The sequence below is a fragment of the Heterocephalus glaber genome, unplaced genomic scaffold (genome assembly GCF_053883595.1).
Source record: "Heterocephalus glaber isolate CG9 unplaced genomic scaffold, H.glaber_assembly_v1.0 deba00001497, whole genome shotgun sequence".
Lineage (NCBI taxonomy): Eukaryota > Metazoa > Chordata > Mammalia > Rodentia > Bathyergidae > Heterocephalus > Heterocephalus glaber.
The window spans coordinates 40,343,880-40,361,647 of NW_028258320.1; the positions used below are offsets into that span (position 1 = coordinate 40,343,880).

Here is a 17,768-nt window from a genome sequence, read left to right on the forward strand (position 1 = left end):
GACAGCTGCTCCTTAGCAGTTCTTGCACTTCTTGTTAGGACCCCCTCATCACAGCATACTACAGAAGAGGCTTGCAAACTCAATGTCCTGCACAGGCAATGAGTGTGCTGCAGTCATTTCTTCACAGAATAACTACGAGGTTTTTCCCTAGTTCAACCACTGCTCACTTTCAGTGAACAATGGTCAATTTTTGTGACTTTTTCCTCCATATTATTCTTGTTCTGATCATATTTATGTTGAATCTAATACGAAAAATTTCACTTTTATACTGCATATTTTTTTCACCTCGTTTTTCTTAGAATTCATTTTTATTATATTTTTCAAATGCACAGCTATGCAACAGATGTTTAAAATGATAACTTTATCAAAGATAGTTTGCAAAGCACTGCTATATACCATTCTCCTTAAACAAATTCAGATAAAATACAGCTCTGGTTGAAAATTTTATTACCTACAATAGGATAGAAGATTGAACTAGATTATCCACAAGATTCTCCAGTGTCATGATTCTCTGTGGATACAGTCATATCCCATTTTCCTACAGGTGTATTATTGACTTTATGAATTATGCATGGCAGATTTTTATAGCTACAGCTGACTTTCTGTAGACTTTCTGTAGCTCTGAACTAACTCTCCTACTGTGAGACTGTGTGGGTTGAAAGAATAAAGAGCATTTTAATCATAGCCTGATCAAACTGTAATTAAGAAAGGTAATTTGTCACTAAAAATATTACATCATACACATCAAAGATAAATTTCAGATATTTCTTACCATTTGATGCTTTGGATTGCCACTTCTCCCCTCCACCAGCATGTTTAATTCTTTTACCTATCTTTTTAAAAAATGCCTAAGACTCAACATAACTGTTATGTGCAATTCTACTTCTGCTTATCATCCTCTCTCACTGTTTCACACTGGCCACAGTACATTTTGTTTTTACATTGTTGTTGATTGCATCATTTCTTTGTTAGCCTGTACTACATGATCAAGTATTTTTAAATTTCTATTTAACCTAACAGGAACCTAAAAAGCTAATGTTAGGAAGTTGTATTTATTCTCCAGAGAATGTGTAGACAATGCAAGTTTAAAAAGCCATCCAATTAAATAAACTTCTGTCTCTGGGAACGAGATCCCCTGAGTTGGTTCTCAAAGTCTTCATGTTTACACATAAAATCTCACAAGGTATTCCTCACTGTAAGCTTTGAGTAAGTAATGGCATCACAATCTGCATTAATCTGGGTGTTTTCAAAATGTGATGACCCTCTGAAAGTTTCCAAATGGCTTCTTTGTGTGCTGTTAAGGACCATCTGTCTTGCTGAAGGTAAACAAGTTTCAACGTATGGGCCACAGCATATACACAGCTCTGCTCCACTAGTGCAGAAAATTAAGAAAAGGTCATTCTCTTGATATGTGTAATTCATGCAAAAGAAGCAGTACCATGTAGTAGAAGGCCTGCCTGATAGTGTACACAGAAGAGCTTAATTCCAGTTTCTCTGCCACTCACTGGCCATACAATGTCTCCTCAATTCCTCATATGAAAATTAAAAACAGTGTTATTAAGAAACACTTATTACATGTCTACAATATATATGTTCCCACAATGGTGCTATGTACAGGAGCATATTAATGAGAAAACAGACATGGTCCTGGCCCTTAAAGAATTACTGAACAATGATAAAGGCATCTATCAAAAAACATAATTGAGAGCAGGAAGATTATCCCAGACAGAGGGGGAAAGTGTGTGTGAAGGTCCTGAGATATGAAAGAACATGGACTGTTTGAAATAAGTTAAGATTTATAAACATTCATACCCATTAAATTGAAGCCTTAGTCGATAACCGAAATGTAAAAAGGAAAAGTCCCACCATCTCTAGATGGCAATTCAGACAATTATATTAGCATAAATTATTTGAAAAATAGACTACATTTTAAATTCCTATTGTTGATCTTACTTCTCCAATAAATGAACTTAATAAGACTGAATGAAAATACACTCACCAAATATAGCACACACACAACAAGCCTCTCAAACACCATGGTAAATGCTTGCAGAGTTATGAAACAGTTTCCATAAAATTCACAAATTCTATGAATGTCACCTGTTTAATATTTACAAAATAAAACTAAACACTAAGGCAACAGGGATTCCGTTATCTTTTACAAGTACTTCCCTTCCCAATCATCGCTTCCCAAAACTCAGCCTTGCCAGAAGACGACAGCTGATACCCTAGAGTGAGAAGAGAGATTAGTCATAATACTCATTTTTACTTGAACAGTCACAAAATATATATACAAAATTTACATCAATGATTTTTCTCAACTCTTAGTTAAAATGAAAGCTGTACCTTTAGCACAAACTACATTATATGTAAATACTATTCATTATTGGTTATTTTTTCCATTCCCTTTCAATTGCTACCATTTCTTTCATTGCACTGTCATGTACTTAAAGTGTAGTATACACATGAGGTCCAACCCTCATGTGGCCAGAATCAAGCAAATAGTTCAATACTTGGGGAAGTCAGGCAGGATAAAGAGCCAATTTGAACTAAAGTCATAATAAAAAATTAAACAAATATTTGAAAACCTATGTAAATACAACTAACTATAATGCCCTGATTTACACTAAAGGAAAGAAAAACATCACTTCCTGCAGCCTCCTACAATACTTACTATACTATACTGTGACATTTTGAGATATGACTGTGTTCTACCTGATGGCAAATGCCTTAAAAGTAAAGACTGTGCCATACCTGTCTTTATTCCTTCAACAGCTACAGTGCTGAATGTAGAAGGAGTCCAATAAGTGTCCATTAACTAAATCAAGAAATAGTCATTATTTTAAAATTATGTTATTATAGGATTGAATCTTCATGGGGTTTTTTTTTGTTTGTTTGTTTGTTTTGTTTTCTGTTACCAGGAATTGAACTTGGGGCCTCACACTTGCCAGGCAGGCTCTGTGCCACTGAGCTACATCCCCTGCCCTTGAATCTTCATGTTGAAATGTAATTTAGTACAAAACTGTCAGCTGTTAGAATTTTAGCAACATATGAAGTTTGCCCTTCTGTCCTCTTTCATATAGCAACACATATGACATCAGACCTTTTATTACAAACGATTCCTTAAGTTGCTTTATTACAGCTACAAATAACCTTTATTTGATGTAATGTAATAAAACATTTTCAAATTTAACAATATGTATCTGACCATGATTAATCATTTAAATTGTGAATATAAGTATATACGGTCACTTTAGCAAATCTGCAGTTTAGGAATTTGTACAAGCTTTGTCTGAAAGGACAGTGCCAAGCTCCCCTTGCAGGCAGCCCATCCCTGTGTCTGGTAAGAAGCAATGTCAAGGACAGCTGGAAGAAGTCCAAAATCCACGTTCGAATTCTACTTTATCCTGTGAGAAGTCAGCTTCATTTATTGTAGTAAAATAATATTCTCTTTCAGTTTTCTTTTATTCAGTGAAGATTTGCATTCATTTTCCCCTTAGAGTTATAGGTACTCTCCTGGTCTACTGCCTTTCTTTGTCCTTAGTTCAGACTTAGTACAAAATTTTTAAAAAATACTACCCTCAAAGGCCCATTTCTGTTCCCTTACCTACCCTTAGTATCTTTTACTTTTATGGGGGTGGGGACAAAATTACCCAGGCACACATTTGATTTAAGATACAGAAAACATGGAAACAGTCTCTAGATGGAATAATGGTGTTCTGGATCATTGCCCAATGGCGGTCCAGGTAACCTCCACTCCACATGATTCAATTCAATGATTACATTTATGCTCCATCTCCAGAAGCACTACAACCATTTACAGAAACCTATTATTGCCACACTTCTTCCTCCTATCATACAGTTATGGACCAGCCCCATGGGCTCATTGCACCCTCATATAAAGTGAGAGTAAACAACATGCCAATAATCATGTTAATATACAATGCAGTTAGGTAGCACTCACTCTTCATCCTAGTAAAAATCCTCACAAAAGGAATCTCTCTCACTTCTCAGGACCCTTCAGAAGTGCAAGTGCAAGAAAAAGCTTAATTCAGGTTTTATGCTTCTCTCCATCCTGAGACCTGTTCCTGAGTTATACCGTAACAATGAGGGAGTTAACAAACAGTGGGAAATCACAAGGACCCTGCAGAAAAGCCAAACTATTTGACAGAAGCTTTAAACAAACATTGCACTGGGGAAATCGTCTGTATTAGCTGATGACTGCACTTTGTTTTCTAACATGGACATGCAACATATTCAACACTATGCTTACCGCAGTTTTCTTGGAAAGACACCCTTCTGTTATACAACAAAATACATTCTGGCTCAAGAATGATTCCTGAATATTCACCACAATGCCCAGACTCAGAAGCATGGGACATGTGCACTGGTGCCTCCTCCCACTTGCATGGATGTGGACATATGCAAAGCACCAGAAACTGCTTCCCTTCTGGAACTCATTTCTGAGTGTGCTTACTGCTGAGATGAACTGGCTGTCTTTCATTGAGAACTATTTTCATTTGCACACAATAGCATTGATCCAGAGAAAACAGAGAGGTCACCATCTCCCACATAATATAGTTTGTACAACAGATCACCCTGTTTGTGACGTTTGAGCCATCCCAAGAAAGGGCAGAAGCCGCATTCCATTTTGCAGTCTTGGCAAGTAACTTCATTCTGTTTCCACCTGTTTTGCCTTGTTTAATTCATCTCCATTATTCTGCTTTGGATCATGAATCATGACCTTTTTTTCTACAGTAGTCAGAGTTTTGTCTATAAAAAGAGAGAGACAAGAAAATATTTTAGAAGAACTGTAAATGTGAGTTTTCTTTTTTGCAGTGGGTGGATTTAAATTTTTATAGCAGTCAGTAATTTGAATCAGTTGTGGCTTCTAAAGGTTTATGAGTACCTCCAAAGGAAAAGAAAAAGTGCTGTGCCTTTTTTCATAAATTTCCTAACTTATATAAGTTGTCAAGCCCTTAATATATCTGCAAATCAACCCCAAATAACCCATTTAGAAATTCTCTCTTATAATACAGCTAAAGACCAAAATGGCTTTGCTTCCTAAAATCATTGCAAAATACTGTAGCATTTTCCTACTTGAAAAGAATGATGGCTAAAGGAATAATTACTAATGAGAAGTGTCCTCCCCTTCAAGCCTAGTAATGTTTGAAGTAATCTCTGTGTGCAGAAACTAAAAACCTACTTTCTTCACTTCCTCTTTTCCAAATTCACAAAAGTGGCATAAGTCATGGAGAAGTGTCAGCCAACAGCTGAGAAAAAGTCTCTTTCTTCTCCTGGTATAGAACACACTCCTCTAACTCCATGCCTTTACATCCCCCACTTACCACACTGTACTTGTGCTTTAGGGCTGGGTCTAAGAGTCCCAAACCTGGGAATGTACTCCCAACCTCAACCTCAGCATCCTACTTAAAGCTCTCCCGTTGTTTAGCTGTCATGCCTTCTGTCCTTCTCCCCTTTATCTGATAGCCCCTTTCAGCCCAGTCATTCAGATGTGTGACTCAGTGGTTGGACTTCTTGGTCACAGGATTTGTTTCTCCATAAGATATAGTCCCTGGCTTTGCCTATCAGCCTCACACAATGGTACCTCAGCACAAAAGCTGCACAGTACCTTAGGCCCTGCTTTTTGGGCTCCTGAGCATCTGGGACTGGGAAATGGCAATAGACAGTGTCCCCTGTTATGTTCCATAGACACTTGCTTCTAGGTGGGCCTTTCTCCCTTCTCAGTTCCAGGAGAGACCACACCCAGGCATCCTCTGCAGCTCAGCATGCACCAGCACCAGTTTAAGACTCTACTGAGTTCCTGCAAGCCTCACTTGCAGCAACATTCCCCGTCACCCACCTGACAGCCAGTGGTGATAGTCTAGAGTCCAGCTCCCAAACACCTCAGGGACCCTTGGCTTCTTTCTTACTCTCAGCACTGCCCTCTTGAACAAACCCTGATCTTACATTAGTCTTGAAATCCATACCCCCTCTGTTGTGAGGCCTTCCCTACCTCATGCCCACTTTGCTTGGGCTCACTCCTGCACAAAAGCTTTCATCTCTCTCCCCCCAGTCCTATCCAAGCTGATGCCAATCCACCCAGCTTCCTAGTACTCCTCTGACCAAGTTGTTCTCCCAGATCCTCCCCTATCACCCTTTAGATCCACCTCAAATATCATCTCTTTCATGTTTTCCATCATAGACATTTTCTTCCTAAGAATGTTGCCCCCCTATTCTTCCTTAGCATACACTCCTCTGTACTGCTTAATTTTTACATTATGCTATGTGTGTTTATTGTCTACTAAAAAAAAGAGTAAAAGAGGGCAGGTCTGGGTATATGAGTAAACGGAAGCATATTCTTAGCATGAGTGAGGCCTCTGTGATTTGATTTACACTGCATACAAACAAAAATGGGGCAATCTTTTGCCTTTCCTACTCTAAGGAGATGTTCTTACAAAGTTGAAATATAGGCAATTGCAAAGCATGGTGTGAATAAATAATTATTATTACTAGTTGATGACTTAATAAAGTGCTGGATTTCAGCTAGTTTATGATGAGGGGGAAAAGTCCATGAAATAGCAAACTTTGCTTATTTCGGTCTTTTTAAGATAGCAACTCATCAAAGATACCCAGGGTTTTAGTACACCTCCTGTTTCTGCCAAGTTGCTGCTGGGATCTATTTCATTATATTTTATTATTTTTACATTATTGCTTCCATAAAGAAAGGGTAGACTCTCCCTGAATTCTAAAACTTCAGCATAAACCCTAGAGCAGCATACTGACAGATTTCATGGCAGAAACCCAAGGTTACTCTGCTATAAGTCAATGCTAAGAACCACTACAATTGACAGGGATTATGAGGCTCTTTAAAGAGAAAGACATTATAATCACCAAGGAGAAAAAGGGAAAGGGAAGGAAAGAGGTACTTCAAAACAACTTCATGACATTCTTTTTATGAAAGTGTTTTAGAACCTGCTTTTCAATATTGTTCATAAATTGTATCAAAGAACAAGTCATTAAAACATGACATTTAAAAGCAACTTATAGCAATTCAAATCCATAAGTAAAGAAATACAGGTAAAAAGAAAAAAATCTCTGCTTACATCACATTATCACGTTTGATTTTGTATTACACCAGTACTGGAATATTTGTGAAAAAGATTAAAATTGATAGTAGTGAATTAAAATCATCAGTGCAAAAGTATTCACATCTTTTTTCTCTCTATTTACTCCATTACCCGAAGGAACACTCTTGAGTGCCTACAGGACTCCTGAGGTTCTGGTTGTGCTAAGAAAGTGGGAAGAAGGGTGTAAATATTTGGAAGTAGCAACACACAGTCTAGTCGATTGTTTGTGAAGAAAAGGATGAAAACTATTATGAAAGAGAAAAGAATAGTCAAGAATGCAGAACAAGAGGCAGAAATAACAACATCATGGTCCACAGTCTATTAAAAAATACTGTGAATGCTGCTGCCAAGTGTCATCCAACAGAAAGGCAGGCCCATAAAAACATGGTAACATGTTCTTATCCACCTTATTCACTAGGTCTGTCACCGTATTACTTCTAGCTCTTCCCCAAAGTCAAGATGATCATGAAAGGTAAATGTTTTAAATTAACTCAAGACATCCAAGTAGCCACAATAGTGCAACTATTGACATTCATGAGAAAAGACTTCCCAGAACTGCTTCATAAAGTGGCAGGAATGGTGAGATAAATGTGTGCAAAATGAGGGCAAATATTTTGAGAGGGAATAATGGCAATGTGTCTTTTGTTGTAATAAAAATTTTAATTTAAACATACATATTTTTCTATCACACTATATATACATGAACTTCCAGAGGCAAGGACTGTCATGTAGTCATCTTTTTGTTCCTGTAATGTCTGGTATCAATTCTTCTACATAGTAGGTCCTTAAATGTTTCTGGGAAAAAAAAAACTAGTGAAGGAACATTCAACCTCTATCTCTGGTTGATCCCACAGAGTGCCATTAAATCAGTCTTCATTACTTTGATGACTCTATCTTCTAGTTGCAGAAACTTATAGATGGTTTACTACTGTCTGCATCAGTGTTTCTCAGCTTTAGCTTATGGGTTGGGTAATTCTTTGTTGTGGGTGATTGATCTGTGTGTTGCAGGATCTTTAGCAGCTTCCCTGGCCTCAACTTAGTCAATGTCAGTAGCTCAATCCCATACACCTCAATTGTAACAACCAAAAACATCTCCAGACATTGTGAAATATTTCCAGGAGAGAGGGTAAAATTACTGATGGTTGAGAACCATGTATCTACACTAAAAGTCCAAATCCTTGGAGCTGGCCTAGAAGACCATTTAGAATGTTGCCTTAATCTATCTTTCTACTCGGATCAACTCTTTCCTCAACCCAGTGCTTAGCTTCATCCAGACTGCCCTTTTCAAAAGTTCTCATATTGATGCCTCTATGTAAAATGTCCCCTTCACCTGGAATACCATTTCTATTCATCTTTAGCTATACATGCTTTGATCATCTTCAGAGACGTACTTGGAAGGACGTCTTCCTTCAGGAAGTCTTCTCTGATCAGCATTAGTGTAAGCTCTGACTTATTTTCCTCTCCTTTGAATCTTACAGTTTTTTCAGTCTCCACCTTTCCTTATCTAAAAAAAAAAAATGCTGAATGGACATGTCTTGGTCCATTCAGGATGCTATACAAAATACCATAAACTTGGTAGCTTATAAATAGCAGGATTTTATTTCTAAAAGCTAGAAAGTCCACAATCAAGGTACTCTGTAAACCACAAAAATTATTAGAAGGTACCATCAAATTTGGTGACTAGTGTGGGCTGACCCTTTTCTTCACAAGATAGTGCCTTCCAGCTACATCGTCAGGTGGCAGAAGGCACAAACAAGTTCCCTTGGGTCTCTTTTCAAGGGCACTAATCCTGTTCATGAAAGCAGAGCTCTCATGACTTAATCACCTCTAAAAGCCCCACCTTTCAATACTATTACACTGGAGAGTGGATTTCAACATATGCATTTGAGAGGAACACAAACATTTAGACCATAGCAGCATATATATGTGTTTCTATGATCTGTTCAACAGAAATACATGTTCAAGAAGAGGAAAGGTGTCATAATTTCTGTATCCACTTCAGGGCATAGAAATTATATTAAAAAGAATTGAAAAATAAATATTTCAATATTGCTGCTAACTAGAATACTGCTCAGTATAGAGTTAGTGAAAAAAGATAAGTTACTCCACCTCCATACAGCAGCTCTATCACTAGAAATTTGCTAAAATTCATAAATTTTTATGTCAAACTTCCTAAATTATTTTTATGTCCTACAACTATAGATTCGAACTGAGAGAGATATAATAAGAGGATAGCAATTCTCTTAAAACAAAGTATAACAAGTTATGTATGGCTTATGGGCCAAATTCAGCTGGCCATTCTCTCCTTTTGTAAATAAAATTTTATTGGCTATAGAGTCATATGCATTTATTAACTGAATTGGATAACAAAGATAGAAAAGAGTAGTTTTGATAGATACCATATGGCTAGCAAAAATTTTACTTTTGGTCCTTCATGGTAAGAGTTCTCTTAGACTAGTAGCAAAACAACACCCAAGCCAACCAGGTAAGACACAAATGCAAATATCCTTGTACTTTATATTACTGCTTTACTTTTGTAAAAAGCATAGTAGTACGGAAGCTAAAATTATTTCTGAACTTGGACTTCCTAGGATCAAGCCCAGTTCTATCATCCTCATCTGTATAACTCTGGGAAAATCACATGATCTCTCCAAGCCCTTGTTTTGTCATACTCACAATGTAGAAGAAGCAATTGAATCTATCATAAAGTTTTGAGGATTAAACGATATAATTCCTACAGAGTGCTCAACACAGTGTTTGAAAATGAATCTTTAGTAAGTATGTTGTTGTTATTATTATTATTATTATTAACTTTAAACTGGAAAACCTGTCCATGTTACACTTTAAAAATTATCACGTTGTGGGCCAGGGATTTAGCTCAGTGATGCTGCCTCTTGCCTCATCCTGAGTTCGATAACTGGTACAAAAGAAAAAAACATTATCATTTTGTTACCTGAACTATCTGTGAGTTAATAGCTAAAATAATCAATGAAGTTATTCTCAAGTTCTTTGACTCTAAAGAATGTGTGCAAGTATAGTGTTGTTTTCTATTTTGGGATAGTACTTGCCCTTCCTTTGGCTGCTTAATGGACCCCCTGCCAACCAGTCTTGCCCTTTTGCCTGGCCTCGTCACTATTGCCAAAGACTTTCTGCAAATACACCCCTCTTCATGTGACTCCTGAGAACTGAAACCAATGTGCTTTCCTTTTTCTGTGCTAAACAATCCTAGGACCAGGCAGAATAAGCTAGCCATATATTCCAAGAAATAACTGCTTCTGGGAACTGCTTCTAGCAACTAAAATAGCTTACTTATTAAGACTAATAGTTTGCTCATTAATACTTACTTCAAAGCCTTCATCTTACTGAACCTACCAATCCAACCCTATTAAATTATAAACTCTTTCCAGTCCTTGCCAGTACTCTACCATAAAACCACTCAGCTGAAGCCCTAAAACTCTATCAATTTCCCTGTCTTATTTCCTCTAGGAAACTACTAAGATTCTAAGAGGTGTCTTCCCATAATGCAGTAAATTGAGTAAGCTTAACTTATTTAAATAATACTTCATTCTATTTGTCTTCTTCAAGAGGCAGTGGCTAAAACCCCAGCTCTTAAACATTCAATAGCGCTTCACTGTCTCCAGACGGCAATCATTTGACAAGCAGTATTACATAATGGTTAAGAGAATATATGCTGAAGTGATTCAAACTACACCTATGTGATCATAGGTCATTTATGTCCCTGAACCTCAAGTTATTCTTCTAAAAGAATAACTTGCTGGGAGCACCTTCTTTACAAGTAGTATGGTGCATACCGTGTAGCCACTGTTCAATAATTTTAGCAATTATTTTCATTGTTAATCATCTATGTGTCAGGCACTGTACCAGATTCTGCAAATGGAAACTTAAAACTCAGCTCCTTCCATTAAGTACTTCAAAATCTGATCAGCAAATACTAGTGGTAAATTCAGTAGAATATTACAGGCCTAGAAAGAGCTCCAGATTTTAGTACATATTCTAGAACCTAAAATAATATTATCTTTTTAAAATGCTTTTTATATTGTGAATAATTTCCTATGTACAAAATAATGTATAAATAGAAGTAAAAATAAGTACCTGTGAAACTACACCTGGTTCAAGAATTAACATACTTACAGCCTAACCATTTGCAGTTGTAAGATAAAGGCAACCTAGAATATAAAAATGTGTGGCACTAGGCATTAAATGGCATGGGATCTAGACTTAGTTGAGGCACTAGCTAAGTGTGGGATATCTCTCCAAGTCTCAGTAATCACTTTTGTCAAGTGAAGGGACTGGACAAAGTGAGTAGGTAGAAAGGTTCCTTTTGGCTAGAGCTCTCTCTGTTTCTCTAGTCTGTTCCTTCCCACCAGTCTTGGGGAAGAGGAACACCTCCTCCTCCCTCACATCCAACACTCTCTGGATGCTCTCACCATCACTCCTTCCATTTTGTTCTTCCAAGTTTCTTTTCCCTCAGCTTTCCAACAGGAAAAAATATCGCCTTTCCAAATTTAAAACAAAATCTTCATTTGACCTGACAGCTTTACTCTCCTTTCTTTTTCCTACTCTACAATTCAAATTTGTGAATACATGGACTGCCCGAGAAACTTCACTTCCTTGTCACATCAGCTCTTTGTGATCTTTTTCATAACTTGATGCCCTAAGTCACTAAGGCCTCCCAGACAAACTCAACAACTCTGTGGGCAGCACTTTCTGAAAGCTTCTGTGGCGTTTAAGACCCTGCCCCATCCTGGCATCTCCTGTGTGAATGTAAATCCATACTGGAAAGATCATTTTTGTTTCCGGCTACAGAAGAATTTATCAGTAAAGTATGAGATCAGCAAAAAATTTTACCAGATGGAAGAATAATAGCCATTAAAATGATAATATCACATGAATTCAGGCATGAAGACATTACTGAGATATGATTTATGGGGAAAGAATGGAAAATACCACCTTCTTTGTCATCAGTCACATCAATTACCATTCATGAGCAAATTGGTCTCCTCTTCTAGTCTAGCTAAGTTTCTGTCTTGGGATTTTGAATTTTTACTGGTGGAAGACTGAAGTCTAAACTATTCTGAACTCAAATTTATATTTAGTAGAAAATAAACTAGCTAATTCAGGAAGCTTTATGCAATGCACTTCAAGAAGCTTCATAAACGGTTTGGGGATAAAGGAAACATAGGGGTAAATGACCTTACAGCACAAACTCGGGTCTCTCTGGCCTCTCCGCAAGCTTCAGGGCCTCATGCATGCCTGCAGCTGAGAGCTTCCGATTGATATTCCGGTACTGGCACTGGAGCAGACTGCGGTAAGTGGTCCTCAGGTCCCGGTTGAAGAAGGCATATATAAAAGGGTTAATGAGAGAGTTTGCATAGCCCAGCCACAGGCATGTCCTCTCCACCCACAGTGGGATGCAACTGCAGGCAGTGCCACAGATGAAGGGCCTGGCTGTCGAGAGGAGGAAAAATGGCAGCCAGCACACAGTGAAGGCTCCAACAATGATGCCCAAGGTGGTAGCTGCTTTCTGTTCCCTCTTAAAGATGGAGATGTTTTTCCTTTCATGTTTGAGGAGTCTTGAAAGGTTTGCACACTCTTCTACTTCCTTCTGTAGCTTCACCATGCCATTTAGGGAGATGACACTCTCTGGCTGCACGCGTGGGAAGCCAGGGAACTTGTGTTTGGCAGCACTCTTCCTGGCAGCCTTGTAAATCTGGTAGTACATGAACAGCATGACCGACATGGGGATGTAAAATGCCACTGCAGTGGAGTAAATCGTGTAGCCAAAATCCTGGCTAATCAAGCACACCTTGTCGTCATTCACATTCTGAGCCCATCCGAAGAGCGGGGGTAAAGTGATGGAGGCTGAGAGAAGCCAGACTGAGAGGATCATTTTTGCCATGCATTTCCCATTCTGCCTCACAGGGTATGTGAGAGGCCTGGTGATCCCAAGGTACCTGGTGGAGAAATGGAAAGATGACAGGTGATTACTGGCATGGTAACTCATAACTAAGGAAGTGAGTACAAGTTCTCACAACAATCCACTTACATAGGTATCGATGTTACTGCCATTTTGGAGGGTAAACTAAGAATCTGAGATATTACTGATGCTTTTTTTTTTTCCAGATCACAGTCAGCCAGCAGCACTGCCTGGATACAGCCTGACAGCCCTCTCACCCTAACAGTAAACCATGCTTTTTCCATGTCTTGTAGCTTCTGACGATCCATATAGTCGATCTTTAGATTGAACACCAACCCTCCCCTCATCACCAGAGCCACCAAAATCAGCCAAGAGCAAAACATCCAGCCTAATGAAGGATTTGTGACACATCCACACAAATTAGCAAATATCTACCATACTCTATTGTTATCTGACCATTATTTCCTCAGCTGTTTTAATTCAGGGTAGCTTTTAATTCATTTGAACTTTCCCTTTGCAATGTAGCAAAAGAATTTCTTTGAAATCACAGAGATTCAGGAGATGTTTTGGAATGGAAAGTGGAAAGTGATTGTAGTAATTTTGTTTTAGTTTTTGCTTGTTTGTTTTTTACCCCAAAATATTCTCATGCCACAGCAACATCAGAGGTACATTCTATAAATAAAAAACAGCTTACTTCATTCTAGTTCTGAGGTGGATCACAAGAAAGGCCACAATTCTGAAAATTATTAGGCAAATCTAACATTTTCTCTATGCTTAGTTCCACATATAGAATAAAATATTTCATCTGTGTAATTAAGGGTTCCCAAAGTAAGAGACTCAGAAAATAGTGAGAACACATACAGTAAGATGATGTCAAGTGCTTAATATTTTTCACTTTTCAATTACTTTCTCTATATGTAAGCCTTCACCTCTATTTTGAGGAGGATGTAGAAAGCACTTGAGAAACAAAGAAAGATAAAAGCTGGTCATTTTGTCAGATTTTGCTGTCTCTCTGCATACAGAAGATAAATTCTTGAAACATGGAAAAGGAAAGGTATAGAGAGTTGCTAACAGGCCAACAGCTTATTTTCTGAAAGTGGGTCAGTTGGTAGATTAGAATATTTAAAAATTCTGCTAGAAATACCCTGATGTTTAAATTACCCCATAAAAGACCCATATCAGCTTCCACAATGAAAACTGGCATCACAACCACACTTACAAGAAAAATTGAAGTATGTACTATAAGAAGGAATAAGTCAGATTTGCTAATTCATCAAGAATATTTCTTCTGGGGGCTGGGGATGTAGCTCAGTGGCACTGCACCTGCCTCGAAAGTGCAAGGTCCTGAGTTCAATCCCTGATACCGCAAAAAAAAAAAAAAATTCTATCTTCATTGCTTCAACAAATACAGGCATTGCTGGGTATACACAGAAAACTGATTCTAGTATACCACCCCCACCCATGGGTACCAAAATTTGTGGATGTTCAATTCCCTTAAATAAAATGGAATAGGAGCCAGGGATGTAGCTCAGTAGTAAAGCAGTTATCTAGCATGTGTAAGGCCCTGGGTTTAATCCTCAGCACTGCAAATTAGTTAATTAATAAGGATAATATTTGGAATAGTCTATAAACATCTTCCTATATACTTTGTATCCTATTTAGATTACTTATAATACCTAATATAATATAAATACTAGGTAATAATTGTTATACTTTATTGTTTAGGGAAAATGACAAAAAAATTCTGGCCATGTTCAACACAAACATAAACACAGTACACAGCACACTGTCTGCAACTCAATGAATCTGTGGGTGCAGAACTCAAAGGTACAGAGGGTTGACCATATTAATGGAGCTTTTTCTGCATGTCAGGCATTGTTCAAAATGTTGAGGATACAGCAGAAAATAAAAGTAACAAAAATTTTGAAAGCAGATGCAAGGGGAAATCATGTGGAATGAAGGGAAGGACTAAGGCTATGATAATGGTAAAGGGGACTTCCAGTTGTTTCCAAGAACCTATGCGTTCATGTCGCTGATTCCTTACTTTACCAGCTCCCCTTTGCTTTTACCTGAGAAAAGTGCCCCACATACACTATATCCTTAAGTTTGTGAGCTGAAGCTAGGATTCTGAGTGGGTTACCAAATAGAATAAAGAAGAAAAAGGAGATTTTCCAAGAATGGAAGAATAAGATGGGGGAGAGGGGTAGAAAAGGAAAAGGGAACTAGGAAGACAGGGAGAGGAAAAAAGAAAGGGGAAGATTTGTGTGGAATTACCAGAGTTAAACTACAGAAGCAAAATTTCTGTAAAACTTTAAAATATAAAAGGAAGCCCTGAAGAAAGATATGACGCCTACAATAAAAATGAAAATTGAATGCAGACACCATAGTACAAAAATGTCTCCTTCAGGAACTTCCTCTGTATTCTGACGGAAGTACCTTGCATCTCTTCTTAGGTCCTGTCCTTGCTCTCTATCAGTTCTTGTGGATCTTATCTTTTGGCACCTTCCTTGTTTCACAACACCATATATATAATATGTATTAGAGAGAGTGTCTCATATATGAGAAACCATGTAATATTTAAGCTCGTGTGTCTAACTTATTTCACTTAACATTACATTCTCAAGTTGCATCCACTGACCTATGAATGTCTCATTTATCTTTTTGATGGCAGAGGAGTACTTCATTGTATATAAATACTATATTTTTTTATCCATTCATCTGTTGATTGACATATATGCTGTTTCCAAGACCTAGCTATTATAAATTGTGCTGCTATAAATATCGATGCATACATAGTCCTATAATTTGATGACTTTAACTCTTTTGGGAAGATACCTAAAAGGAGGATAGCTGGGTCAAGTGGAAATTCTACTTTTAATTTTTTGAGGAATTTCTACAGATTTCCATGGTCGTTGTACTAGTTTACATTCCCACCAATAATGTAATGTAGAAGAGATCCTCCCCCCGCCCCACATCCTCACCAGCATTTATTTGATTTCTTTTTTAAAAAATTTTTTCTGGTACTGGGGATTGAAGTCAGGACCTGGTGCTTGACAGGAAGGCCCAACGCCACTGAGCTACATTGACACCCCTTATTATTTGATTTCTTGATGATACCATTCTTTCTGGGGTAATATGGTATCTCGGGGTAATTTTAATTTGCATTTCTCTAATGGCCAATAACGTTGAACATTTTTTTAAGTGTTAACTGGCTATTTGTACTTCTTCTGAGAAATGTCTATGTATTTCAGTTACCATTTTTTTTTTTTTTTTTTTGTACCAGGGATCCAACGTGGGACCTTGCGCTTGCGAGGCAGGTCGTGGAACCACTGAGCTAAACCCCCGGCCCTAGTTGCCCATTTTTTGATCAGGTCTTTTAGGAGTCTAATTTTTTTGAGTTCTTTATATATTCTAGATGTCTAGTTCTCTGAGGGCTAGGTGGCAAAAAATTTTTCTGTAGGTTGTCTCTTCACTCTCTTGGTTGTTTCCTTTGCTGTGTAGAAACTTTTTAATTTGCTATGATCCCATTTGTTGATTCCCAATATTATTTCTTGCGCTATTGGGGTCCTGTTCAGAAAGTCCTTGCCTACATTATGTCTTCAAGACATAGTTCATCTTCCAATAGATTAAGTGTTTCTGTCTTAAAATTTAGATCTTTGACCCATTTTTATTTTAGTTTAATACATGATGAGATACATGGGTCTAGACCCAGTCTTTTGCATGTGGCTATCCTATTTACCCAGCACCATTTTTAAAGAGGCTATGTTTCTCCCACTTTCTCCACTGTTTGTCTTTGCCCCTTTTATCAAACATCTCATAGCTGAATGTGCCCCGGGTTGTTTTGTCATTCTCTATTCTGTTCCACTGATCCACATACTGTTTTCATGTTGTTTTACTCACCGTAGCTTTGCAGTATAACTTCAAATCTGAGATGGTGATGTTTCCTGCTTTGCTTTTGTGACCCAGGATGGCTTTTGCTATTTGAGATTCTTCTGGTTCCACATGGATTTTAGCATTGTTTTGTCTAGATGTGTGAGAAGCAATGTTGGTATTTTGACTAGAATCGCATTAGGTCTGTATATCAGTTTTGGAAGTACAGCCAGTTTGATTATATTGGTTCTGCCTATCCAAAAACAAGGGCTATCTTTCCATTTTCTGATGTCCTTCTCCATTTACTTTTTCAGAGTGATGTAATTTTCACTGAGAGACTGTTCACTTCCTTGGTTAGGTTAATTCCTAAATATGTAATTTCTCTCAAAGCTTCATTATACAATGTGGTATGTATATGCAACAGAGACTAGTCAGTCATAAAGAAAGATTTAATTCAAGTCATTCAGTAGGAAAATGGATGCATCTTGAGACCATAATGCTAAGTGAAATAAATCAGACACAGGTGCTCTCATATAAGAAACCCTAAATATAAATAAGTCTAAGCAAAATCTAAGATGGTAGAAAAGAGAAATGTAGACTTTTGGGGATGGAAAGGGAATCTGAGGAAAAGAGGGAAAGGGAAGGTCAGGGAGGAGAAGGGGAAGTAAAAGTGAACAAGATGCAATATGTACATGAACCAATTCCCCAAGATGATTGTAATTATTATGTACTGTGAATATAAACAAATAAAAATAGAATAAAATGGACAGGACCTATATTAAGAAAACATAATATGCTGCTGAGATATATAAAACAATACTTAAATCCAT

The 17,768-nt window shown here is 37.6% G+C and overlaps 1 protein-coding gene across 5 annotated transcripts in view; it reads right to left on the bottom strand.

Annotated features, from left to right (window-relative positions):
• Positions 1–3,111: 3,111 nt before the first annotated feature.
• Positions 3,112–17,768, bottom strand: part of Htr7 (5-hydroxytryptamine receptor 7) — a 102,266-nt gene continuing 87,609 nt past the window's right edge. For 4 of the 5 annotated variants that reach the window (XM_087184891.1, XM_087184893.1, XM_087184892.1 and 1 more), the window contains exons 2-3: positions 12,350–13,105; positions 4,536–4,773 (exon numbers count right to left, since the gene is read on the bottom strand). In XM_087184891.1, coding sequence (XP_087041017.1) covers positions 4,731–4,773; positions 12,350–13,050 — 744 coding nt within the window. In that variant the 5' untranslated portion in view covers positions 13,051–13,105 and the 3' untranslated portion in view covers positions 4,536–4,730. Of the gene's footprint in view, positions 4,774–12,349; positions 13,106–17,768 lie in introns of all 5 variants that reach the window. The other variant, XM_004838488.4, reaches the window with a different exon arrangement.